Source organism: Camelus bactrianus, chromosome X, assembly GCF_048773025.1.
Source record: "Camelus bactrianus isolate YW-2024 breed Bactrian camel chromosome X, ASM4877302v1, whole genome shotgun sequence".
Taxonomy (NCBI): domain Eukaryota; kingdom Metazoa; phylum Chordata; class Mammalia; order Artiodactyla; family Camelidae; genus Camelus; species Camelus bactrianus.
In genome coordinates this window covers 5368637-5395111 of record NC_133575.1, presented here as the reverse complement: position 1 = coordinate 5395111, position 26475 = coordinate 5368637, and the positions used below count along the sequence as shown (strand labels likewise).

At 44.2% G+C, this 26475-nt stretch overlaps 1 protein-coding gene across 1 annotated transcript in view; it reads left to right on the top strand.

Annotated features, from left to right (window-relative positions):
• The window catches only part of ANOS1 (anosmin 1), a 170331-nt gene that overhangs the window by 21478 nt on the left and 122378 nt on the right, over window positions 1-26475 (top strand). Inside the window, exon 2 of the mRNA XM_074359111.1 lies at window positions 13092-13139. Coding sequence (XP_074215212.1) covers window positions 13092-13139 — 48 coding nt within the window. The remainder of the gene's footprint in view (window positions 1-13091; window positions 13140-26475) is intronic.

Genomic DNA, 26475 nt, shown 5'->3' with positions numbered 1-26475 from the left:
TTGTAAGTTTCATTAGGTCCCATTTGTTCATTCTTGCTTTTATTTCTTCTAGGAGAAAATTTTTGAAATGCATGTCAGATAATGTTTTGCCTATGTTTTCCTCTAGGATGTTTATTGTATCTTGTCTTATGTTTAAGTCTTTGATCCATTTTGGGTTGATTTTTGTGTATGGTGTAAGGGAGTGTTCTAGCTTCATTGCTTTACATGCTGCTGTCCAGTTTTCCCAACACCATTTGCTGAAGAGACTGTCTTTATTCCATTGTATATTGTTGCCTCGTTTGTGGAAGATTAGTTGACCAAAAGTTTGTGGGTTCATTTCTGGGCTCTCTATTCTGTTCCATTGGTCTATATGTTTTTGTACCAAAACCACGCTGTCTTGATGACTGTACTCTATAGTATTGTCTGAAGTCTGGGAGAGTTATTCCTCCAGCCTCTTTCTTTCTCTTCGGTAATGCTTTGGCAATTCTAGGTCTTTGATGGTTCCATATAAATTTTATTATGATTTGTTCTAGTTCTGTGATATATGTCCTGGGTGATTTTGATAGGTACAGGGCGGGACAGGAAAGGGAATACAGTTTTGGGTAGAGAGGTTAATCTTAAACTTGGCAGAGGAACTTGACTTTAGGGTGACTCAGTTTTACCATAAGCCAAAGAACTTCTGGAAAATAAGAGAAAGGCCTGGACCACATTCCCTGCAGAGCCTTCAGAGAGAGTATGGCCCTGCTGAAACTTTGATCTCAGATCTCTAGCCTCCAGGACTGTGGGACAGTAGTTTCTGTTGATTAAGCCACCTAGTTTGTGGTACTGTATTGCAGCAGTACTAGGAATCCTATTGTCACTGTATTTCATTTTGAATTTTAAATAATATTAAGGAGAGTGTGGTACTGTGTATATTCTCTTTGTCCACAGTTCCTGGCTCACAGCTCTTAAAATGCGTGCAATTTCCTGTGATAGGAGTGATAAAGGTGTCTTTTGTGATATTAATGAGGTGACTTTTGGAGAGCCCCTGGATAACCTATGGATGGGGGCTAGTTGCTAGTCAAACCAACCACGTGATTAGAGGGTTAGAACTTTCAACCTCACAGCAGATGCCCCTGGGAGGGGAGGGAAGGGGAGCCACAGGTTGGAGCAGTCGCCAACAACCCGTGATGAATTTCGCCTGTGTAACGAAGTGTCTATAAAAACCCCAAGGTCGGGATCCAGAGAGCTTCTGGCTGGGTGGCTCTGTGGACCGCTGTGCTTGGAGGGAGCTCGGGAGCTGCCTGCCCTTTCCCCACGCGCTGCCCTCTGCGTCTCTTCCGTTTGGCTGTTCCTGAGTCACATCCTTTTATAGTAAATCAGGGATCCAGCAAGAAACATGTTTCTCTGAATTCTGTGAGTTGCTTTAACAAATTAATTGAATCCGAGGGAGGGTCATGGGAATCTCTGACTTGTAGCCAGTCGGTCAGAAGTACAAGTCACAGCTGGGATTTGCAAGTGGTCTTTAAAGTCCAAGGATGGGATCATTGGAACCTCCAGTCTGTAGTTTGTTGGTCAGAAGCACAGGTGGTAACCTGGGATTGCCATTGGCATCTGAAGGCCAGGGGAGGCTCGTGTGACTGAGCCCTCAACCTGTGGGATTTGGTGCTACCTCGGGGTAGACGGTGTCAGAATTGAGTCACCCTGTTAGTGTGCAAGAATCACTTGATGGTGTGGGGAAGCCATCCCCGCCTCCACCAACACACACGTTGGAATTGGGTCAGGAATTCCAAAGAAATAGTATTTGGTGTTACTGGATTTTCATGTTCCCCAAAATGGTGTTACGGGTAATGGCTTTCAGTTAGTGCAGCCCTGCAGCAAAGCACTGTGGCGATCCTGTGCTTTCCATAGACAGGGTGCCTTTTGAAAGACTCGAAAGAATAAGTTATTTCTAAGACTGATCTTACTCCCAAGCAACTGAAGATCATTTTCTTTACCATTAAATCAGAACTTAACGAGGGCTCTTAGAATTCTGCCTTCTCCACGGTTAATCACTCACTTGAGCCACGCAGGACTCCTGAGCTCTCTGTTAACTTCTTCTAAATTATTAAGTCACTCTTTGCGTGCAGAGCACTGTTGTTAATGGGTTTTGCGTCTTGCCAGCTAGACAGCAGCCTTGACTTCAGATGATAACAGGGGTCTTCGTAACCATCTCTGTGATGATCTTGTAAAAATACTCTTCTTCGCATGTTGGAAAAGAAGAAATTAATTTTTCTAAGAGCTCACCATTTATGATGGAGAAATAGCCTGGGATTGTGAAGTAGGATCTTTTGATTCCATGTGAGGTGTGCTATCTATTAAAATATTTTAACTTGAATCAACAACTTGTTGCATATTTCTAGGCTTCCTGTGCTCCATTGCATCTATAAAGACAGGATGTGGACGTGAATCTCCATTAACTGTCACAGTTCTCATGATCTAGGATTTTCCTCAGCATCTGGTGTTGCCAGGATTGCCAATGGCTGTCACGTGTTATTCAGATCCATGGTAATGAGTGACTGACGTGGTCAGAAAGTCCTAGGCATGGTGGTTCTGAGGTCTGGTGCTCTCCCTGGGTGCTGACATCTTCCCTCCTGACCCGTCTGTCACTTTCCTTTCTCAGACGAGAGGGAGCGTTTTTCAGAAAGTTCCCCCTTTCATGTTCACTTCCAAGATGTGGGTTATTTGCGTCCTTATCTTGGTCCCCTCCTTGAGTATCACGAGGTCGAAGAACATCTATGTGGTCTTCCCTCTCAGTACTCATACAGGGTGCATCCTGTCTCGTGTCTTTCTCATCTGGCTTCGACCTTTTTTGCAGGCATTGTGAATGTTTTGGAGAGAGTCATTAGAGGCTTTGGTTAATTAGAGAATCAAATCTTAGCTGGCAGAAGGTCTGAAAGTTAGTAACTGCTCACTCCTTTGATCTTTAATGGATTTGAGAGGTTTGGGTAGGAATTCGGGGATGGAAAAGTTGACGAGACAGGGTGACGTGTTACTGGGGCACTGTAACTTCTTTCCTTTGGAAAGTTCCTTGTATTATAAGACAGTGACATGTCATTAACCAGTTATGTTTGTCTTGTTCTCAGCAAGAGGATGGATTATATGCCCCTCAAAGGTCTTCTCTGATGCATGATTATATGGTAGCATCTGAGTCAGGATTCTGCAGTTTACAAACACTTTGAGTGGATATTTGGAATCATGTTTTGAGTCCCTTGTCCTGGTTGTATTTAGAGAACAGGCTTGGCCCTAGTTAAATAGATCTTATACTTCCACAGAGAAGGATTGACAGAAATGTCCACTGATGCAAATGGCTTGCACAAAGGGCCACTGTATTAGTAATGCTGCAGGAGATCTCAGAACTCTGGAATCCTCCGTGGCTCATGTGACTAATTGTGGAGAGTCAGAATTCTAAGAGCCCTCAATAAGTCTTGATATACTACTAATAAATCCATTTTCAATCAATTATGAATAAGAGCTTTAGTACACTACCCTTCCCAGGTAGGACAAGATTGAATCCCGTTGCAGCTCAGACATCTTGTGAGGTCATTGTTTCAGTAGCTGGCTGCATCCTTTGAGTTTCTGCTAAAATTTCTCATAATTTTCTGTTTTGTTTGTGGATGAGATATCCTGCAATAAAAAATACAACAGCTGCAAGAACAACAACAATTAAGGAAAGAAAACCCTGGGAAGACTGCTAAACATCACTAGTCATTTAAGTTGCTTAAAGTGGACTGCAGAGAGTTGTGCATTTGTGGCACATGGCACCCCATCTTCCCAGAGAATCGTAGTAAAGGCTGCAATTAAGACTTGTGTAAAGTTATGTTTTTTAAAATTGCTTTTCTGCGTTGCTCTTGCATTTTTCTCTGCTTCGATCATGATTTTAATTCTTCATGGGAACTTTGGCATGTTTTATAAAAAAAAGGTTCTACTGTTCCTTTCAGTTGTTCGGTACACAGCCCCACACTAAAGTTGCTTTCAAAAGCACAGATGAAAATGGCCGACAATAACAAGTTGAAACATACTGGAACAATAATACGTTCTTTGGTGATTATGCTCAAAAGACGACGATTCTCTTAGTTTTAGGAAAAATGGATCAACCTGAAGTGAAACTGTAGTGCATCCTGAACTTGATTGAAAAAGGGCTTGTTGGAACTTGAAACGAGGAGCTGTGTGCTTGGGCTGAAATACCGACCTGCTCGCCAACTGTTTCATGTGTGTCCACTGTCACTTCCACCCGGGAAGGGCACACTTCCATGTGGCTCTCCCACCCTGCACCATGTGCTTAATTTCTTCAACACCCTCATCTGTTTTGAGAAGTCTGCCTCCTATCTACCACTTGCCATTATTGAAACTTAGCTTCTTCCAAAAGCCTTTCAGTTGAGAAGGCTCACTCCTGGTCCACTCTAGGGTGGGGCGGGGGGCGGTGAAGGACGTAGCATGGGGGAGTGAAGGGCATAGCGTGGGGCAGGAGGAGGAGTGGGGCTGCCCTGCGGTAGCCACCACGGCCACAGCGGACCCCACTGCACACTCGGGAGCTGGGATGCCTTGAAGGTTACCCTGAATGGGACAGGGGGTTGAACCTTTGTACCCCAGCATCAGCCAGTCATTGGATATACGCTTCTTGCTAAAGAAACGTGGCCTTGGGTTAGCTCTCTGCAACCAAGTACAACTTCTAGGGGCGGGGGGCAGGAAGAGGGAGTTTGGATGTGAACCGTCAGCTCTCACACTCTCAGTAGCCGGGACAGTGTGCATTTCAGTGATGGGGATCGGGCGGTACACGGCAGTATTCACTACAATTACCCTTTTATTTTGTATAACAAAGTTCTCTGACTTCGGGGTTGATCCATTTCCAACCATTGGCACACCTTGGACCTGTCAGCCACCAGAACTCCAGTCTCTGACACTTTTTAAATGCTGCTTTTCCACACTGAGCACAAATACCTACCGTTTGTGTGCTTTATTTACTTTCCGCAGCTGCTCTTGTGTCTTTCACCACAAGAGCTTCATTCCGTAACCCCTCGAAGTTCAGACAGTCTGTTGCCCAGTGCTGAGCATGTGTGCCGCACTGTAAGAAACATTTGGGGCACCTCCTAGTCTACAGATTCCAGGGTCAGGTCTAGATCTCCTTGAGTTGGTCCCTGAAAACATCCACATCTAACAGATTTCCCAGCTGGCTGTTGAACCAGGAGGTTAGGAAGTCCTGTTACATTGGCCCTTCTTTTAATTTCCTGCCAAGTCCTGTCTAGAGCCCAGGATGCATCATTTTAATCTTTTTTCCCCCAAAAGTTTCAATTTCTTGCCCTTTGGCTACTCTCTAGCTATAAAGTTCTGACTAAATCCATCAACCTCTAATAGCTGCCTGGATGTCGCGTCAGTGCTGGGGACTGATGGATAGTTCAGACATTCACCCAAGGCTGAGAATGACAGGTTTGTCATCACACCATTCCATAGGGGTGTGAGGTTTCCTCTGGTGGTACCCAGCACTGACCTGACATCCAGGCAGCTGTTAGAACCTGATGGTGGTAGCATGCACAGCCATGACCACGTTCACAGGCATGAAGTGTTGACCTCTGTGTCACGGCCGCTACTTGGCCAACAGTGACCGTGGCACATTCATCACAGTCGGGGTAAGACCCACTGTGACTTCCAAGACAATCAGATGGCATGTCTCCACGTGGTGTGATACCTCAGGACTTTGTTTAAGATTGTTGAGAAGCCATGTTCTAGATCCAGACAAGTGGATCCTGGTCATTAATCTTGTCTCCAGAACTCATCTCCCCTCTTACGTTCACCAGCCTTGCTTCCTTTGCTTTGTCTGTAATTACTGTGGTTTGCAGGTGTCGCTGGGATACCCAGGCTTGAGTTGGGGACCCTGTATCCAAGGTTGGACAGTATGGGCAGTTGCCATGGAGACTGAGCTGACGCTGCATAATGGAGCACAGCATCCTTGTGTCAGAAAGTGCCACCTCTGCATTTGGACACCCACCCAAGGGACCACTGAGCTGCAGCCCCCGGCAGCTGACCAGAGTCCTCATGCCAATGGCTCTTGTGTGGTTCAGTTATAATAATTGTAGTGCAGAAGATTTGCCTTTGCCTCTGATGACGAAAACAAAATGTGCTTTTTTATGCTCAATTTTGAAGGCCTTTTAACATCTCATGTTTATGGGCAGGGACCTAATAGGCCATTTACCCCAGACTTTCGGGACCCTTTCTGTCTTTGTTCCTTATTCCATCCACTTCCTCCCCTGTGGCTCTTTCTCTTCTCTTCCCAGTCTTGTCTTTCCTACCACCCCTTAGACCCAAACAAAATGTTGGAAACAGAAACATGTGTGGCCAACTCCAGTCACCCACCTGGAGACCACCTTTCCAGCCCTTTGAAGCAGATGGTCATTCCTACACAGTGAACCCTGTACCTGTGCCCTACTAGCCTGGGCACTTTATTCCATAAGCCTTTGTTCACCTTCCAGACAAGTATGTATTGCGATTTGTGAGAGGTTCCGGGAATTGAGAGAATCCACACAATTCGCCAGCGAAGTAAAAACTTGAGAGTGATGTCTGAGCATGCCTGTCTTTATAACGTGTCTTCACCAACACTTTTTCTTGTCCCTGCCGTGAAGGAGGAGCTAGGGAGAGACGTTTCTTTCTTTTTTGTGTTTCCCGGGAACAATGCTGTGGTTGCTTAACTGACATATGTCCTCTATTGCTCATGCTTCCTGTATTCTGTAATACATGTCATTTACTAATTTTTAGTTATTGCGTTTAATGCTCCCTCTAAACCTACCTATGTTTGAATGTATTTCTGCGCAAGTCACTTACTCAGTCTTGACGTCTTCCAGGGCCTTATGTGATTTTGTGGAAAGTGCACAATTTACCAGAGTTTTCTCCCGAAATAAATTTTAACACCAGATCTGGTTTAATGAAAACATCCAAAATCATAGCTGTGACAAGAATGAATTCATGATGAGCACATCCTCTTGGCGGAGATTACAGTTGGAAGACTATAGCTTGAAATGTGCTTGGAGAAGCCAGGACCTGTGGCTCTCTCGGGGGCCCCGTCATTCCGTTGGGACAGTAAGTAGCAAGACTTCTGTCCTGATGTAGGGCTGTCCCACGTACAGAATTCATAAGCATATTCCTTGTTAAAACTCATAGTAAAGTGTTAATAAAACGTTACGTTTTCCCATATGGCATAGTCTAGAGCTTGCTGTTCTATAAACTTTCTTTCAGTGACTTTATCTACATCTATAAAAAGATAATTAGCACGATTCCTTCGTAAATAATTTGTACTCAATTCTGAAGACAGGTTTTTGTTCAGTTTTTAATATTCTCATGTGGAATATCTCAGACATTTACTCTGTAGGAAACCCAGTGATGAAGCTGTTTCCTACGAGCTCTACCCAGCGAGGATGAACCATTTGTTCAGCTCTGTCTGTTTCTTTCGTTCTTTTCAGCTCCTCATGGTCTCATGATTAAAGTTTAAATTCTTTTGTACGACTCCCTATTCAATTCACTTATTTATTCAGTCATATTTATTACGGTCACAGTGCTGAGCGGGAGATACAGACAGACTCTGTCTTCAAGGAGGTCACAGGCGACAGGGAATAGGGACGGGGTGATAATTATTAAATAAAAACACAAATACATGTATATCTGGTGACTGTGCGAGAATGCTTTGGAAGAGAAGTGCAGGGAGCCACATGAGCGTGCACAGCAGGGGAGCTGTTATCAGCAGGCTGTGGGGTTCAGGGAAGGCTTCCTGGAAGAAGGCATTTGCAGTGACCTGAAAAATGCAGGGGAGGTGACTTGCAGAGGGCACCAGTTGTGGGTGGAAGGACAGCACTTATAAAGGTTCTCATTCCCGGGCAAGCTGCCAGCTGTGAAGAAGTGAAGCAGAGAATGTGACCAGAGCCTGCATTCCAGTGGCAGGGCCGGTCGGGAGGGCTGGGTGTCTGCACAGGTGGATTTGTGTGGCCATATACCGTTTCCCTGTAGAACTGAGTTCGACGTCAGATATTTGTAGAGTCCAGAGGGAAGATTTAGGGGCGAGGTTAATGAAAAGGCTGTTTATTTTCTGAGGATGAACCACACATTTGAAATCTTATTCATAAACAGCAAATATAAACATATAGCTTTTCCACCCCCCTTTTACATAGAACTTGTTTTAGAGCAGTTTTAGGTTCATAGCCAAATTGAGCAGAAAATACAAAGAGTTTCCATAACCCTCTGCCCTCACACATGCACAGTCTCCCCCATTATCAGCGTCCCTTCCTAGTGGTCCACTGTCTGCAGCATCCTTTCCTAATGGTCCATTGGCTGCAGTATCCCTTCCTAATGGTCCATTGGCTGCAGCATCCTTTCCTAATGGTCCACTGGCTACTGCATCCCTTCCTAGTGGTCCACTATCTGCAGCATCCCTTCCTAGTGGTCCACTATCTGCAGCATCCCTTCCTAATGGTCCGTTGGCTGCAGCATCCCTTCCTAGTGGTCCACTGGCTGCACTGATGAACCTTCACTGACACATGGTAATCACCCCATGTCCATTGTCTGCATCAGGTTTCATTCTTATACATCCTCTGGGTTTGGACAAGTATGTAATGACATATCCACTATGACAGTATCAGACAGAGTTGATTCACTGCCTTAAACATCCTCTGTGCTCTGCCTGTCCACCTCTCCCTCCCCGCAACCACTGGTCCTTCTACTGTCTCCATAGTTTTGCCTTTTCTAGAATGCCATAGAGTTGGAATCATACAATATGTAGCCTTGGCTTTTTCCCCTTAGTAATATGCACTTAAGTTTCCTGAGAAATAATTTGGATGAATGTATGGTTGTGATGACTGAAATCAACTCTTTTATTCCACAATTCCAAAGTAATAGGAAAATATTCTGGTTTAAAATGAACTCCTGAACTTTAATCCATGCCTTCATTTTAAAAATCTTTCATGTAACATGAAAACAATCATTGATTAAGAGTCACAGCTAATTATTTGTGGTTTCATAGGGTTGATTTGTAAAATTTAGGTTTGTTGTGGGTTTTCTGGACCAGTTTTAGGTCACATGTTCTGTCCTGCTGTTGGACACAACATATTCTTGTTCAACGTTGTGTTTCCGAAACTGCAGACTGGTTAGTTAGTCCTTGTGGCTGTTCCATACCATCACCTGCTTATTTTTTTTTTTTTTTTAAAGTAAATTTGGAGTGCGGAGGGTATAGTTCAGTGGTTGAGAACGTGTTTAGCATGCATGAGATCCTGGGTTCAATCCCCAGGTCCTCCATTAAAAAAAAAAAAAAAAACAGTAAAATCTGTTCTAATTCTTTTTTTTTTTTTGCTTTTCAGATGGTTATATGTAGATAACTAATATTCATCTGTCTTTATCCTTCCCTTGTGGGTTGTCTTTGAGTGAAGTGTTTTCTTTACTTGAAGCTTTTGAAGAATTATTTTTCTTTAAGGAAAAAAATCAAAAGACTAGAAATGGAGAGATTTTGAAAACGTCATTGAAATAGTGTCTGGGTGCAGTTATTGAACTTATATAAACTCTTTGAAAGTTGGATTGACTGGCATTCATGTTTGATCTGGTTAAACCAATAAAATACAGGATGTAATCTTTCTATAATTACAAAAGTCCCGCTGTCTGAGCCTACCTGGAGGTTACAATGATGATTCAAGAGGCAAACATCTTTCATGCCTAATGTACTTTGTCTCTTTATTTTGCTGGCGTTAAGCCAGAGCGAGACTTTATTGCACATACTATGTATTTTATTTTTGTTGTCAAGTGACTTAACTGGTGAAGGCTATTGTCATCTGACCAAAAACTTCCCCCAGGCGAGATGTTGAAACGTACTGGATTCTTGTATTTTTCCATGGCTCTCCTGCTCAAAGAGCATTCCAGGTGAGCAACATAGGTGGTTGGTGCAATGTGCATGCACACCTGGCCGAAACACAGTGGCCGGAGTTAATCGGGGGTTTACAGACATCTTTGGGGCCAACAGGCCGGGTTCTTAGAAGTCCTTTGTAGAGATAAATCAGATTGCAGAGAGATGCTGATTGACAAAAGCAAAAGCAGAGAAAGAACAAAACCTTGACATTCGGGGGATTGTTTTAAAAAAAAAAATAGGAAACCCCGACCTCAAAAAGGAAATAGAGACAAATTTGGGAAAACATGTGTGTGTGTGTGTGTGTGTGTGTGTAGAAATTTCTGCATAGGGAAAACTCCATGAGTAAATTCAAAGACAAATGATGCACTGGAAAAATTTTACAGCACCAGTTACAGACCAAATGACTATGAAACCTGATTGGTGCTAACAGCTGCTACAATTGCTAAGAAAAGGGTTAACGATCCAAAATAGAGATGATAAAATGCATAGACAGTTCACTGGGAAGGAAGTACAGGTGGCCAATCAAACACGGTTACAGCGCAGATACTACCATTGCCCCTCAGCACGCTGGCAAACGCAAGAAGACGGCCACGAGCCGGGGGAAAAAGCATGACCCTCACCCCCACCCCCACCCCCACCGCTCCTTTGAGCCGCACTGATAAGATTGAGCCGGTTGAGTGCCACACAGAAGAGCTGGGAGATTTTCAGTCCGGGAATCCCCTCTACTCCTCAAAATATTAATAATGGCAAATGCAGTAACATCAAAAACCACAATGGCCTTTTTTTTTTTTTTTTTTCACATCTAACTCTGTGCCAAACATTTTCCTAAATACTTTACATGGATTATCTTTTTAATCTTCCCAAGCAAGCTCTGGCATACTATCTTCAGTAATAAAAGCAGAAATGATTACAATCATAATCATCTCACAAGCCTGCTTGCTGTTGTCCCAAAGACTTCTTTCTAAGGACAGTTTTTCATTTTATGATTAATGGGAAATTTTGCTTTAAATGAAATTGCTTTGGTTGTGGAAATGCAGTGGTATTAATTCCCAGTAAAATGTAAACAGCAGACAGGCTTCGTGGGTATTGGTTTCTCCATGGTGGGGAGGGTGTCTGAGCAGGACGGGGAGCTCTGTGATTCAGGGTGGGGTGGACAGGAGCGTTTGCACTTGCTGGGTCACCGAAGGCAGGCTTCGCTGCATTCGCTGTTTTTGCTGTTGAGGTTTGGCCATTTTATCTACCAAGGAAACAAAAGGCAGTTACCCAAGGTGTGCCTTGTACAGAGCTGCTCACATCTCCCATCCTCTGTTTTTCTTTTTAACTCCCTGACATTTACTAAATTAAAAAAAAAAAAAAAAGATTTCCAATGATAAGTCAAAATCCACTGTAAGCTGCTTTCTACCTGTTTAGCCAGTCTCCTCTCCTCGTCCCCACCCCAGCCCGTGCTCCGGATGTGCTGTTTCCTGAGCTTACAGTGTTCAGGGTGGTCTGGACCAATTCCTGCTCTCCTTCCACGATTATAAATCTGGACCTGCCTTTGAAGCCCACGGTCACTCTCGCCCATTGTGTCCCTTGTTGTCCCTCGTTGTGGTGCTGACGGCTGAGTTAACCAGTAGCTCCGGGGTGTGCACATTTCCATCGCCTTCTTTGACTCCCAGTTTCTTAGTGTAAAGTGGGTGCACGAAGCTTGTGTCATATGTGGGATGACTGAGGGGTGAGTGTGTCACACAGCACGGCAAGTGCCTGCTACCTACACGTGGTCAGTCATACAACCTTTGGATGTTGATTGGTAATAATCTTGTCAAAGGCATACGAGCCCATTAGTCGTATTCTTGTTGACCACTCTTGTGGGACAGTCCGCAGGTGCCACGCCTGCTTTTGCTGCCCCAGTCACCCTGGCGTGGCCTTTGCTGGAGGCCATCTCTGTGACAGCCAGGAGCTGGTCCTGATGCTAGTGTGAAACTTTGAAGCAAAAAGGAAGCGGGGAAGCCTGTCACCTGGACCACACTCTATTTCAGGACCTAAGACTCAGATCAAAGAAAATATATGTATCCTGTGGGAGGAAGGGGTACAGTGCATCTCTCAGGAGCAGTGCAGCAGTAGGGGGCCTCCAGAGCTCCTGGCCATCGTCCAGGGAGAGAGAGACCTGGAAGGGAAGAGGTGGAAGCTGCCCCAGAGCAAGGAGCAGGCCCCTCTGACCTGACTCAAGGAGGCACAAGGTCCTTAACCATGACCTTGGTGAAAAAGCTCTTCGGGACCTGGCCCTTGTGACTTTTGTGTATGTGATTTATGTATCAATTAGCTTCTTATAGGAATACTTTTAAAAAGATATATTGTAGGTTGAACATTCTTTTTCCTTAACTGCAAACAAAGCTGCTGATATTCTTAAAACTGAAAGTTTATGTTAGCCACTATATATAAAAATAGATTTTAAAAAGTTTCTTGTATATAGCACAGGGAACTATGCTCAGAATCTTGTAATCGCCTTTAATGGGAAAAAAAATATGAAAACAAATATATGTATGTATATGCAAGACTGGGGCATTGTACTATACCCAGAAATTGACACATTGTAACTGACTGTACTTCAATTAAAAAAAAAAAAAAAAAGAAAATGTAGGTGTTCAAACATGGGAAACGGACTACTTTATCTCATACCCAACCTCAAACTTCAAAAAACAGGAGGCCACAACATTCAATTATGGGGTGACGGTTTCTACTATCTCGACTAACCACCCCAGCCTTGCACAGTCTGATGTAATACATGACAACCCACCCATCACCAAAGTTTCAGTCATGGGACGACAGTTTCACGCAGAAATTCAGTACTTGGCTAATGAGTCATAGCCCTCGTACTTGGTACATGTTGAGTAAATGTCAAGCCGTGCTAAATGGTCTGCATATATTCTCCCACTGACCCCATGCAGCAGATAGTGTCATTATGTTTACAGATGGATGAACTGAGGCACAGGGCTGCTGAGTCCCTTGTCCAGAGTCACACATCCAGGGAAAGGGAAAGAGAAGCCTTTACCATGGGATCTGACTTCCAGCCTCAAACTCTTCCATTAGAAGCACATTTTCTATTTTAGGAACAAAGACATATCAGGATGGCAAAATCGATCTTTCCTTAATGCAAATATTTTAAAATTATATTCATACACATGGGGATATGTAGTTTTCAACTAGAAAATTGACTCGATATTTCTTTTTCTTTTTGCAGAACAATGGTTCCCTGGTTTGGTGCCAGAATCACAAGCAATGTTCTAAGGTATGTTCCCTACCACTGTGTCAGTATTTTAAAAATCTTTTAATTTCGGAGCAACTATAGAGTCACAGGAAGTTGCAAAGTTAGTACAGAGAAGTCGCATGCACTCTTCACCCCATTCCCAGCAGGGGTTACACTTTATGTATTTGTAGAACAGTATCAAAAGCAAAGATTGAGGTTGGTATAATGTATGTAGATAGTTCTGTGAGGTTTTACCACATGTGTAGATTCAGTTAGTGTAACCAGCACTGCAGTCAGGCTACATGTATCATTATTTCTATACCCTACCTTGTTTCTCTCCTTATTCTGTAATTTTTTTAATTAAAAATTTTTAAAGGAGAAAACATCTTCTGGTTAGACTAGAAGGTTTAGTGCAGTCTGCTTACACGTGAGTTATTTTGTATGTGTTTATTTTGTTTGTGTGTAGGAATTGCTGGTTAAGTAATTTGATTCTTTAAGCAGTTTCTTTTCCATTTTTGAATATTTCTTGTTGCATATGCATTCTCTAAAGTTATCATTATATTCGTTCATATACTTACTAGCATAAATTTCTTACCTCAGTCCCCAAACACCAAAATCCTTAAAAAGTGTGTGTGTGTGTGTGTGTGTGTGTGTGTGTGTGTAGCTCTAGTCCGAAGTAGGTTTAATATTCAGATTATGTAAATGAATAAAGTTTAAACTTGCTATGAATATTGGAGCACTTGGGGATCTTAAGAGTGTCTGATGAGATTCCCTTCATGGATATTACTATTGAACTGAAAATTGAAGCATTCCTTTGTTTTACAACCAAAATTTCATCAGAGTGTTCATACACGATATATGAAATAGCATATGTATGAAGGACCTTATTTTGAAAGATCTTTCACATTATCTCAAAGTAGATGATTGTAGAAAAAACATTCTTCAACCTAGAACTTTATCGCAGTGATACATTCTGACGTTTATGCATGTGTTGTGTCATTTAATCCACATGACTGTTACTAAAAACAGAACAGAATTATTATGTGAATGTGAAATAACTTGGCGAAAATAAGCTTTGCTCAGTTCTGGCTCTTTAGATCCTGGGCAGAGACGAAATGTCTGGTTTAAGATCCTTTTGCTCTTTTTATAAAATATCATAGGCGTTTGCTCTGATAAGGCATTTTCTGGTATCTGTTACATTATTCATCTGATGTTTGGGTAATTTGTTTGGGTCACCATTGCAGGAAAGGACACATATATGTGTAGATAGGACCATAAGGCTGACTAAATTTCATGAGTAGTGTTTCTGTGCAGTTTAGTTAGTTGGATGTTACATGGATGGTAATTTGTTGTATCAGTGTTACTTCTCATAAGCATCCCTTTGTCCTGGCCCAGCAAGAAATTAACTTGTCTGTTTTGCACACTTGAAATGTGAATGGAAAGAGGTTCATTGGAACTGCTTTTATAGAATATCCTAATTAAAGGAAATTGCAGCTCTAGGGAATACAGATTGTTAAACCATATTTTATAATTGAATGATCAAGGCTGACATGAGAGACTGAATTTCACAAGAAAAGGAATCAATTCCTTTTGCCTGAAAGCAAAAGTGAATCAATAAGTCACAGCTAACTGCAAGAGAGACTCTGGAATATTTTACAAAGCTGACATAAATTTAAAGGTTGTCTTTAGCCTGGGTCTTCGGGAATGAATCTTACATGTTAATCACAGTTTATCTCCTTTGGATATTATCTGCACTGGATATATTTGCAAATAATTCGATTTTGTATTTGTTTGGAGATTCGTGAAGCTTTTTCCAGGCTTTTCCTCTTGATCTTTACGTTAATCGGGTGAGTGGTGAGCGATGGTAACTCCATTTTACAGATGGGGAAATTCAGGCACATACACATTTGACATTGGTCCTGGAGTCACTCAGCAGACTGCTGGAGGTGAACTCCAGTTTAGAATGACGCCCCCTACGCTGTGTTGTAGAGAGATCAACAACTTGAAAAATCAGTTAGAAGACTGCGTCAGTCAAGTGAAAAAACAAACCATCAAATCAAGAAGCAATGTTGATGATACAATTTTCTAAATGTATGTTAAAGTGCATGTTTTCTGAATATATGTTACACAGTATTTTATAGGACTTTTTAATTAGTCTTGGTAAAGTTTGCAAAGCCAATCACCTTCAGAATCCTCCAGAATAGGGTCTCTTCTTCCCATCTGACTGCCTCCCGTGTCCAGTCTGCCATCATCTCTTGCCTGGACGAATCCAGGAGCATCCTCTTGGGTCTCTCAGCTTCAACTGTACCCGTGGGGCTGCTGGCAAGACCCTTTGAACACATTAGCTGATTCCTGCTGTGGTCTTCCTCACACCTTTTAATATCTTCCCATCTTTCCCAGTCTGAGGCCTCGGTCCTGTCTTGTCCGCCTATGTTCCATGTCCACTTTTCTCCTTGTCTCTGCCCTGTCAAGGCTGCTTTTTCCTCTATCCAGAAAGCTCCTTCTGCAGAGTTGTCCTGCTCACCGCCACTCCCTCCCCTCCCGTTCACGTCTCAGCACAGTCGTCACCTCAGCCTTGCCTTCCCAGATCCCCCTCCCACCCACTTACACACTTCATCGTCCACATGACCCCCTGCACAACATTACTGAGTTAGTCCTTTATCTCTGAGAGTCTGCCTCCTTCACCAGAAAGCGAGCTCCCGGGGGCACCGACTTCGTACTCCTTGTTCATTGCAGTCTCTTCAGAGTGTAGAACGCTGTTTGGCACAGAGTAGTTGCCAACAACTGTTTGTAGATGAATCCATGAGTGAAACCTGTTCATTACATTTTTTTCTTCTCCCGAAGGACATCATGACTCTAGTACCTTCAGGAAGAAAGTTGCGATCCATTTAGTGTCTGTGCCTCTTAACACGATGATGTATGACGAATTAGGAAAATCAGCACCTTTTCCCTGTAGTGAAGGCAGCACTGTGAAGTCGGGGGCTTAGATGACGGAGAGCAGCGACTTCCTGCCCAGCACCCTTTAGGCCAGTGCTTCTTAACCTGGGACCATGTTGTTCCCAAGGGGGACACTGAGCAACGGCAGGAGGCATTTTTGGTTGTCACTGTCAGTGGTGGGAACCTACTAGCATCTCACAGGTGGAGGTCAGGGGTGGTGACAAAAAACTGCAATGCACAGGACACCCTCACGGTGAAGAGTTTTCTGGCTCCAAGTTCAGCAGGGCCAAAGGAGGCTGAGAAACCTGATCTGTGCATTTTGAGAGTTAGAAAAGAATTTAAGAACACAGTTCTAAGTCTCAGTAGTTTTGCTTTATTATATGAAGGAAAACAAACATACAGTTTACTGAGCGTGTGGTATGCACCAAGCACCTTTGAAGGAACTCTTTATATGTAAGGAATTCTAATTCTCATCATATACAATTTCTGTAAAAGACCAGATAGTAAATATTTTCATCTTTGTAGCCCATTAAGTCTCTGTGGCAACTCCCAAGTCGTCCACTGTAGCATGAAGTCAGTGATGGGTAATACGTAAACCAAGGAATGTGCCTGTGGTCCAATAAAACTTTATTCATGGGCACTGAAATTTGAATTTCATAGAATTTCACATCATGACATTTCATTACTTTTCCCCAACCAGTTAAAAATGTAAGAACAGTTCTCCGCTCACTGGCGATGCAGAAACAGGTGCTGGGCTGTATTTGCCCATTTGCCATAGTTTGCCAGTCTCTCTTCTGTGCCTTACATTCACATATGCAAAACCAATCGAAAATAAAGCAGTAAAATTGTGTCAGTCTCTCAATACAAAGGTATATCTTGATGTGTTCAAACTAAAAAATGGGCAGCTTCTAAGATCATGTACGGAACGTTGGTGGTCAGCACGTGAGGATTTGTTGAATGAATGAATGGTAAACAATAGAAGGAAAATGTCGAGCACGTCACAATTAATTTTTGAAAGTTCAGTGTTAAAATGTGATTATTAAAGCCAGTAAAAATTGTAAAAGACTTCCAAGTGGGCAGGTGAGAGATGACTGGATGGACTCTCTGTGGCACTCTGCCAGGTCACCTCCATTGTCTGTCATCTTTGAGCTGTACTCTTTCTCTGTAAATGGTAGAAGGCTGATGATAATTCAGACGATTCTTGTCCACGGAAATGCAGATGACTGTGTCCCATGGAATGCAGTTGATGCAGACCCCGTGAATAGACCGTTTTGCATCTGTTTGTAACTGCGTTCTAGCATTCCTTCTCGTGTGCAGACATACTTGTATTTGGGTTTCCTCTCTGAACCAAATGTAACTTACTACTGGTTCTTGCAGTATTTCACAAGTTAAACCAAATCTTTGGCACTTGTTCATTCTAGATTTGCATGAGAGTCACGCATTTACTGTATAGAGATGTGTCTCCTTTGACCTTGCGCTCAGTTACCTTTCTACACCTGCACCTAAGAGTGGCACTCCTGGTGACACCCACCCGTGTCTGCGGAGCACGTGTGCTCATCCTTCTCCTTTGGGATGTTGTGACTCACTTGACTGTTGTTTCCCAATTAGTTGTAAGGATTTGTGTTGAAAAGCAGTAATTCAGGGCTCAATCTTGGAGCAGTGGCATGCTGCTTTGATCTCAGTGGGAGTGCGGTTCTTGTAAGGGCTGTAACTCCAAATTCTTAGTCATTTTCCAAGTTGTTTTCAGAGCCACATTTAGAGGTGAGGAAGATTGGTTTTGTTTGCGTGAACATCTGGACGGCTTCATTTGACATCTGTGAAATGTACTGGATAAAGGTCAAACCTCTGGAACGTAACTGAATGTGACTGTTGAAGGTTTTTGTTTTGTATTAGATGCTCTCTGTGATTTATGTGGTAATGACTGTAAATCCACAGAGCCCTGAGAAAACAGATCTTAAGGAAGAAAAGGAAAACTCAGGCACACGTGGAAATGCGCTAGGTCTAAATGCCCAAAACCCAAAGTTGAGGTCTTTATTTCTTTGCAATAATAATAAACAACAGATTGAAATTTCAGATGTATTATATACTTTAAAACACTCAAAGCCTATTGTAATACTTACTGCATTAAATCTCTATTGTAATATTTAATATTCACAGTTTTCCCTGACTTTGTATTATCATCTTCAAGGGCAAAGTTGATCTATAATGAGAATCTCTTGTCCAACGTATTGATATCTTTTGGGAGTTACTGCCAGCTAAAAATTGGCACTTGCCATCTACCTCTACAAGGATTAAATCACGAGCTGCTGCAGCTGCTGACCTCAGACACCCCCTGAAAGGAGTTCAGGGCGGAGATGAGGAACGAGGAGCTCTGTGCTCTGGGAAAAACTGGCTGGACAGGCCTTCAGATAGTTAGATATTTTGAGAAGAAGATTTTATGAGCCCAAATTCCTGCATCTTCTCATATGTAGAAAAGCACTAAAATCATTAATGGTGACATCTCCTCGCGCCTGGCCACAAGCCTCTGCCTCAGTGTGTGCTTTACTGCATGTAACCCCCTTCACTGAAACCATATATAAATAACAGTGACATTCCCCTGTACCCACCTCTCTGGAGCAGTTCCTCAGAGCTCTCTGAGTGCTGTCTCCCGGGCTCTAGTCCTCATTTTGCCCAAGTAAAACTTAACTCAGAAGTCTCACGGTGTGCATTCTTTTTCAGTCGACATTACCAGTTATTTCATAGACAGAGCGCCCCTGACAGTGATGGTCAAGAGAAGGTGTAGGTTTGTACTGCCAGAAGAGTACAGAACTTCTCACGTGTTATCATTAATTCCCTTTATTTTGGATGCCAGTGTTACCATTTCTGTAAGTAAAGATCGTGACATTATTTCTAAGCAAGTGGGACGTGATAATCTGGAAAGAGAAGAGAGGAATATTCTATTTCCTTAAGCCAGTGGTGGACTTGCAGTTTGTATGGGATGCATATGAAAAGAAATGGTTGGGTGTGTAAGAGTTTGGCTCATGTTCTTTTGGAAAAGCCGTCTGTGCGTGCAGCGTTGTGACAGCACGATGAGTATTGTTGAGTGCACATTTGTTGGACTGTCCTGTAACATGCCAGGAAAAGCATTACTGTAACTACCCCAAGGACCATTAGGCACTTTAGTGCTTACCCAGAGATGGAGTCTCTCCTCAGGCACACCTGAGCCCGTGGATTTCCCAGTCGCCGTGCAGCTGAAAAATCGAATAATCTGCAAGTTCGAGTTAGGGCTGGACGTGCAGCTTCATTCTCAGGACTCCATCCAGTGTCGCTGTCAGGGAGCATTCAAGCAAATGTCATCTCTCAGGTAAAGGCAGACGTGGCAAAAAAGGAAGAACCAAGTGAGAGCATGTGAAACAGAAAAACCGAAAGAACCTGTCCATGAGGCAGCTATGTATACACCTTGTTTCAGAACTTCCTTCCTTCAGTGGTAAGTGCTGGGATTCAGAGGAAGGCGAGCCATTGATTGTACCCAGGAGAGGTCTGCAGCGCCTTCTTCCGGCCCCAGCCTGGGGGACGCGGGGGCTCAGCTCTAATTGGAGCCTCCAGCCTGAAGGCAGCCCTAGCTGGTGTCACCGATTTGCTTTCCCTGCTCTGTCATTCTTATGGTAAGTGTTTTCTGCCTTCACGCTGGGAACTTTTATCAGACATATTAGCGTGCTTTGGGGCGATCATTAGCCTGCAGTCACTGGAACACTGCAGGGTTTTCTAGCCTAGAAACTAGGCTGTGTGCTGAAATAACACACAGAACTTCCTGCCAGGCTCACAGCACAGTCAGCAATTCAGGAAAAGAACAGGTGCTTACTTGGATTTAAATCCAACACGTGACATGTGAACAGCCCCACGTGCTTTTGATTTTCTGTAGCAATTTTTATGAGTGTGAAAGTCTTCCACCTGCTGTAAACTTCGAAGCAAAGCCACGTGGAGGAGAGAAAGCACCTCTGTGGAAGTCCTTAGCCTCACCTCTTCCTGGTAATTTCTGCTCCCATCTCATGAAAGAAGATGCAAACGGAATGTCTTAAGTGTGGTTCACGACAGAGGAAGGATTCCTGAAAGCCGGCGTTAGAAAGGGAATCCGTTTCCAACATGTGAAAAACGTGTCCGTCAGGACGTGTTCCATGCCGATTGTGGGCTGACAGGTGTGTTGACATTGTCGTGCATTCATCAGAAGGCACACGGAGGCGCTCCGACTGTTGAAAGACGCTGGCTTCGATCTGGCGACCAGCAAAGAGCACCAGTGCTGACTGTGGAACAGGAGGGTTATGTTCTAGAAAGGAGACCACATTGGATTTTAGTAGCTGGGAGGGAGAACTTGTGGGCACTGAATATGCCACTGGGCTGGGTTGCCTCCCTTCTCCAAGGATGGTCCCTGTCAAAATAGTCTCGACCGAAGTGAAGACGCTCCCTTGAATTGACGGGGTCACCATTTGCTTTTCTCTCTCTGTGATTTTGACTCCATCGTGTTGGCAGTCCTTGACATGAGGGTCAACTTGTCCTACCTACTCACACACAGGAATTCCTCTTGGGAGCCTGATTTGTGTTGGGACATAGTCTGTCTTAGAAACATTATTTCTGTTTTTAAGAGAGCAGTTACTATAGGAACAGGAATCCAGGTATGCATTTCAACTTGGCTTTTTATTAACTGGGGGAACTGGGAGGTAGGCTTGCTACCTAGTTTGCCTGAAGGAGGAATACAGGCTAATTATTGGGAGAATTAATTTTCCTTTCTTACATGAGTTCTCAATTTCCTCTCTTTGACGTAGAAGAACTTCCCTCACCCTGTAAACAAACATGTTAAACTACCTTAGTATGTTTGTTTTGCAACTATTTGGGGTAAGAGAACTTTCTTGTAAGACTCATTGCTCAAAGCATGATGTTCTTTGGGTCATGTTGTGACTGAGCCAAACTTGGGTCCGCGCACCCACGCAGTAGTCTCCCGACCCTGGGCTGTGGTGAAGGAAAGTGCGGCTTTTATTGAAGGTGTGACAGAGGAGCCTGGGTGGCTCATGCTCAAAAGACTCGACTCCCCGAGGCCTTTCAGGGAAAGGACTTTAAAGACAAGGTGAGGAAGGAGCCCTGATCAGCTCGTGGACATTCTTCTGGTTGGGTGGTGGTGAGGCCGTCGGGAGCCGACATCACCAACCTTCTGGTTCCAGCTGGTCTGGGGATGGGCTTGTGGTCAGCATCAGTTAACTTCTCCCACCTGGTGGGGTTTCACTGTCTGCAAAACAGATGAAGGATGTGGGTCCGGATATGATCGATAGCCCTTGAGGATGTACCAGAGTCCTTGACTTTGTTTAACAGCTAAACTATCACTGTTTTGTCTTGTTTGACTGTCCCCCTTTGTTTCTGCCTTTTCTCACTTCTGAAATTAAATTTGCTTTTTGAAACTCAGGGAAGGCCTAGAAGGCTAAAATATTTCTACAGACAAGAGGCAGGCAGAGGGCATGGGGCTGCGGGGTAACGGGGTGCAGTCTGTCCCTGGAAGGCCCCATAGCGTGCTGCCGGGTTACAGTGCAAAGTGTGTGTGAGAGTGTTTCGTGGCTAAGCCAGTCATTTGCTCTAAACTCTTTTTCAACCTAAAATTACCATTGCTGTGCTGTATGGGATAGAGCATTGAATGTGTAGCTTCTGTTCCCCTAGGTAGGAAGAGAGATTGACTTTTCCTGAGGAGGATCCTTGTCACGTCCTCCCTTCACGCTACTTGACACATGTCTAGGCAGAGAGGGGATGGAATTTTTATTCAAATAGTCATCCTCGTTAGGGGCTTCAGTTCTCACAGTGGATGTCAGAGCTGACAGCAGTTCTGGTAGCTGTGAAATGACAGTGATGTGTCGACAAGTCACTGTACCCCTGGTCCTTGCCAAGGACTCATATCAACACCCCATAACCTCGTGGTACAAGAGGTGCCAGAGGGAAGCAGGGGTTACACATGCCTCGTGGATGGATGGTCTCCAGAAGCTCTTCGAGCCATGCCTTGATTACAGGACTGATCTGTGTCCCTTCACCATCTCACAGTCGTCCTTGGCATGTACTGAACCCCATTTGCTGCAATGCAGCTCGTGTAATATTCTCAGAAACCATCTCAGAAACCAGTCACTCTGAGGAACTTGCTGAGAACATCGGTCTGTTACTCTGTGCCGTCTTCAGGAGAAAACGTGGGAAGACGTTCATCGTGTGCATCTATTCAGTACTCAATATGCTTCCCTCAGCAACTGGTAGATGTTTTAGCCTGGAGCCACTGGAACCAAACTGTCTTCCCCTTAGAACTGGCCATTACAAAGCTAGAAGATAAATAAAATTTCGTGCTTTAACAAGGTTACTGAAATTGATCCCATGTACTTTGGGAACCAGCTTTGTACCTGACTCCAGTTTTTATTTCTTTTATCTCATTTTTCTCAACCATGTGAGATTTGCTTTCTGGCTGTATCCTATGGGCCTCTGTAAATCGTGTTGAATCCTTTTAAGGGCGAGAAAGGCTGTAGATAAATCCATAAACTAGTAAGTAACTTGAGGAGCGCCGTACTGGGGCTGAGACTTGCCTGGCGCGTTGTTGAGCTTCCTGAACCACTTATTACACAATTTCATGGTGAGCTGAGGTGAGGGGACGAGGCGGCTGTATTCCTACCGAAGCTCCTTCCGCTGGGCCGTGATGACGGGGGACTCTGTCCTTGGAAAGGAGTGACAGTGGCCACTTGTCAGCTAGGTGATGGCTGTGGCTGGGCAAAAGAAACAAGAAAATGCAGCTTAAATGGTGAAACCAGGGGGTGCAGGAGGGACGTGTCCTGATGGGAAATGAGGTAAGTGGAACAAAGGTGAAAAGCTTTTGTTTGTGTCGCCTTTTGGAGCCAAAGGGGTTTGGCCCTGTCTTCACAGATCTTAAGTCATAAATAGCAGAGGTCAGAGGATAGTCTTTAAAACCACACAATAAAGAAAGAACTTCTCTCAACTGGGTCTTTTCAGAGGACAGCTACCAATGTGGGTGAGTTCATTTTCCATTTGTGTGGGGGAAGGGATGACTCAAAGCGGGCACTTTGTGAACGTCTTTCCTTCTATGTCTCGCTCGCTTGCTCTCTCTCTCTCTCTCTCTTTTTTTTTTTACCATTTTAAAAATTGAAGTGTAGTTAATTTACAATGTTGTGTTAGTTTCAGGTGTACAGCAAAGTGATTCAGTTATTCATGTATTCTTTTTCTATTCTTTTCCATTATAGTTTCTTTTCTTAAAAAAATTTGGGGGGGAGAGGAAGCATTAGGTTTATTTATTTACTTAATAGACTTGAACCCAGGACCTCGTGCATGGTAAGCATCTGCTGTACCCCTGAACTATAGCCTCCCCCCTGCATCATAGTTTATTATAAGATGTTGAGTGTAGTTCCCTGCGCTATACCGCACGCCCTTGTTATCTCTTTTATGTATAGTAATTTGTACCTGTTAATCTCCAGCCTCCTAACTTATTGCTCCCTGTCCTTTCTTCCTGGTTACCGTAAGTTTATTTTCTGTCTGTGAGTCTGTTTCTGTTTTGTAAAAAAGTTCATTTGTCTTTCTTTCCTTTCCTTTCTTTCTTTCTTTCTCTCCCTCTCTTCCTTCCTTCCTCCCTTTTCTTTCTTCCTTTCTCTCTCTCCCACCTTCCCTCTCTCCCTCCCTTTTATTAGTAGTAGTTAAGTGTTGACGTTGCTCTCTGTGAAGGACCTTACCAATCTGCCTTAGGTTACTGGAGTCCGTATGGAAAATTTTAGACGTAGAGAAGCACCTGCGGGTGAAGTGGGCATTTCACCTCCTGTAATCACAGCGGAAACTCCACTCCAGCGGCACAATGGGCATCTCGACGTGCTTTTCGTTGTACCCATAGCTCAGTTGCCTTCCATGTGCATATTCATGTTAGAAGACAGGTTGCAGGGAAGGCCAGGTCGAGCAGGAGACATTTGCTGGTGGTTAGCGAAGTGGGATCCCGTGCCATTGCCTTAGTAAACGGCACGCACTTTAAGTAATCACGAGTGACTGATTCTGCACCCTGTTCCACGTGGGACAGTGTTTACGACACGAACTGTGGAAGTTCCTGGGGCCAGGCGGACCTTGCACCGTGCAAGCAGAGGTCACTTTAAGCGTTCGGCCGCCCGCCGATGTGGCCAGTTGAGCCTGTGGCAGACTTTCTCATGTTCCTCGACGGGGGCATCCTGGGGGGGGGCTGCCCCCCTCCTCCTCCTACTGGGTCCTGCTTACTGATGAAGGTGGGGTCTGGAGGGCCGCGCAGCTCCCCGTTCTCACAGCTGAACGGTTGAACTTGGGCGGTTGCAGATGAATGAGCCGCCTTTCCCAAGAGAAAGTGCACAATGGCTTCGGGACTATTAAGCTGTGAAGATTCATGCTCTGGCGTTTGGGAGTGTGTGTTCAGCAAGTTTTCCTTGGGGAGGGAGGGGGGCGTGTGCGTTTTGGCTTTTTACATCCAACTGTATGCACATTTTCCCTTTTTGTATGAGGAAATAATGCCTGCACTAAGGGTAACCCTCCCCTCCTCCTAAATCCTTCCACAAAAAGATACTTATTAAGGCTGGCATTCTGAAGAACTAAATGCTTCTTTAACTTTGCTTTATCTGCTTCAATGAGCACAGTGTACCGAGTCCGGGGAATTCACATTACGGCCGCGAGCCGCCCTGCCTATTCTCTAGGGCTCTTTGGGCACAGAAATAATCCCTTCCTAGAATCTTTTGAGAAAGCGACTGAAGTATGCGGGCTAATCAGCTGTAAATCTTGGCCATCCCGAAAGTATGGCGTGAAGTCGCATCGAGAAGTGTTCCGATCCCCGAGAAACTGGTCACTCTGTCTGTGTGAAGACGGACTCCAGTTTCAAGAGGCAGGGAAAATCCGCAGCAAACACACGGGTTTGCTGTGTTTTAAAGCCTCGCGATGCTGCCCCTTCGGCACCCACCCTCGCCTTTGTCCTTTGCATCCTGTGTATGTTTCTTTCGTTTCTTTGTCATTTGGAGACAAAAAGACAATGGAACTCCTTAGAACTTTTGTTTTCCAACTGGTAATGGAGAATATTATAAGGGGTAGTGAACGCTGGTGGAATGTTGAGTTACACACCCTGGGAGGCTTTGCTGTGTGACTTCTGAATCGTTTTCTGCTCGGTCCTGGGACAATATCTGGGAGGGAAAAATAACCTAGTTTGGGAGAGTCACATCTCCAGGCCTTTGTGTGCCGCTGTGCTGAAATCCCCCGTGTTACCTCATTAGCTGTCATTCTGCTGAGGGGTGCCGTCTTGCTGAGGATGAAGGCAAAGCTAGTTTGCTTGCATTTTCCTTTATAGTAGCATTAATCAAGTCTTAAGGTACTTAATGTATAGAGTTGAAGGCTCTTTCTGAACCACCAGAATCTAACGGCAATGGGACGATGGTGATTGCTCTCTGACAATTGAAAGGCAGAATGAGAACTTCGTTGTTGGTCAATGAAATGTCCCTTTTTTACCTGCCTCACCTTTCCCTATCTTCCTCTGTCTGTACATACACAAACCACGACCACGTTTCCATCCTGAGATGCAGATTCAAGTCCATACTCATCACTTCTGATTTATGGTCCTGTTGAATCCCTTTAAGTTGCTTTATCCTGGTTTGGACACGTTTCTCCTCCCTGTTGCATGAGAGACAGTGAGCGACATGTGGAGAGAGTCTGGTCTCTGGGCTCCAGTGCTGACGGTGTCACTTAGGAGCTCTGTGGCCAAGCTGCTTATTTGTCACCCCCAAACTTGTCCCTCTCCCTAGAGTCTCCAATTAATTAAAAACATAAATATTCACTCAGCCACTCAACCTAAAAACTCACCAGCCTCCTTAGTGCCGTCCTCTCCTTTACCTTGGTACCATCCTTCTGCAGAGTTCTTCAGACTCAGGTCTCCAACCAGTTCGCCATCCTCCCTGCTGTATGTAACTCCAGCATGTGTTGTCCCTGGCATAGACAAGCCCCATGGCCTCTACCTTGCTCCCTATTTCTGCTCTTTTAAGACTCCCAACTTCTCAGAGCAGTGCTTCTCAAACATAACTGTGCTTACGTCTCCTGGTAAGCTTGCTCAGATACCGATTCCTGGGTCCCACCTCCAGAGGTTCTAATTCAGTGGGTCTGGGCTGGGGTTTGAGAGTCTGTATTTCTAGGAGACCTGCAGTGGGGCCTGTTGCTGGCCCAGGGTAGTTTCAAGCCTCTCACCATCAAGCCTGGCGATAGCCGTGGGGCTGTCTGCAGGTACTCCTTACCAAGCTGAGAAAGTTCCCCGTGATGCCTACTTTACTGAAAGCCGTTGTCATGAGAGAGTGTCAGGTTTCGTTAAATGCTTTTTCTGCGTCTATTGATATGATCGTAAGAGTTTTCTTTCTTTGGCCTATTGATGTCATGGATTACATCTCTTGGTATTTGAATG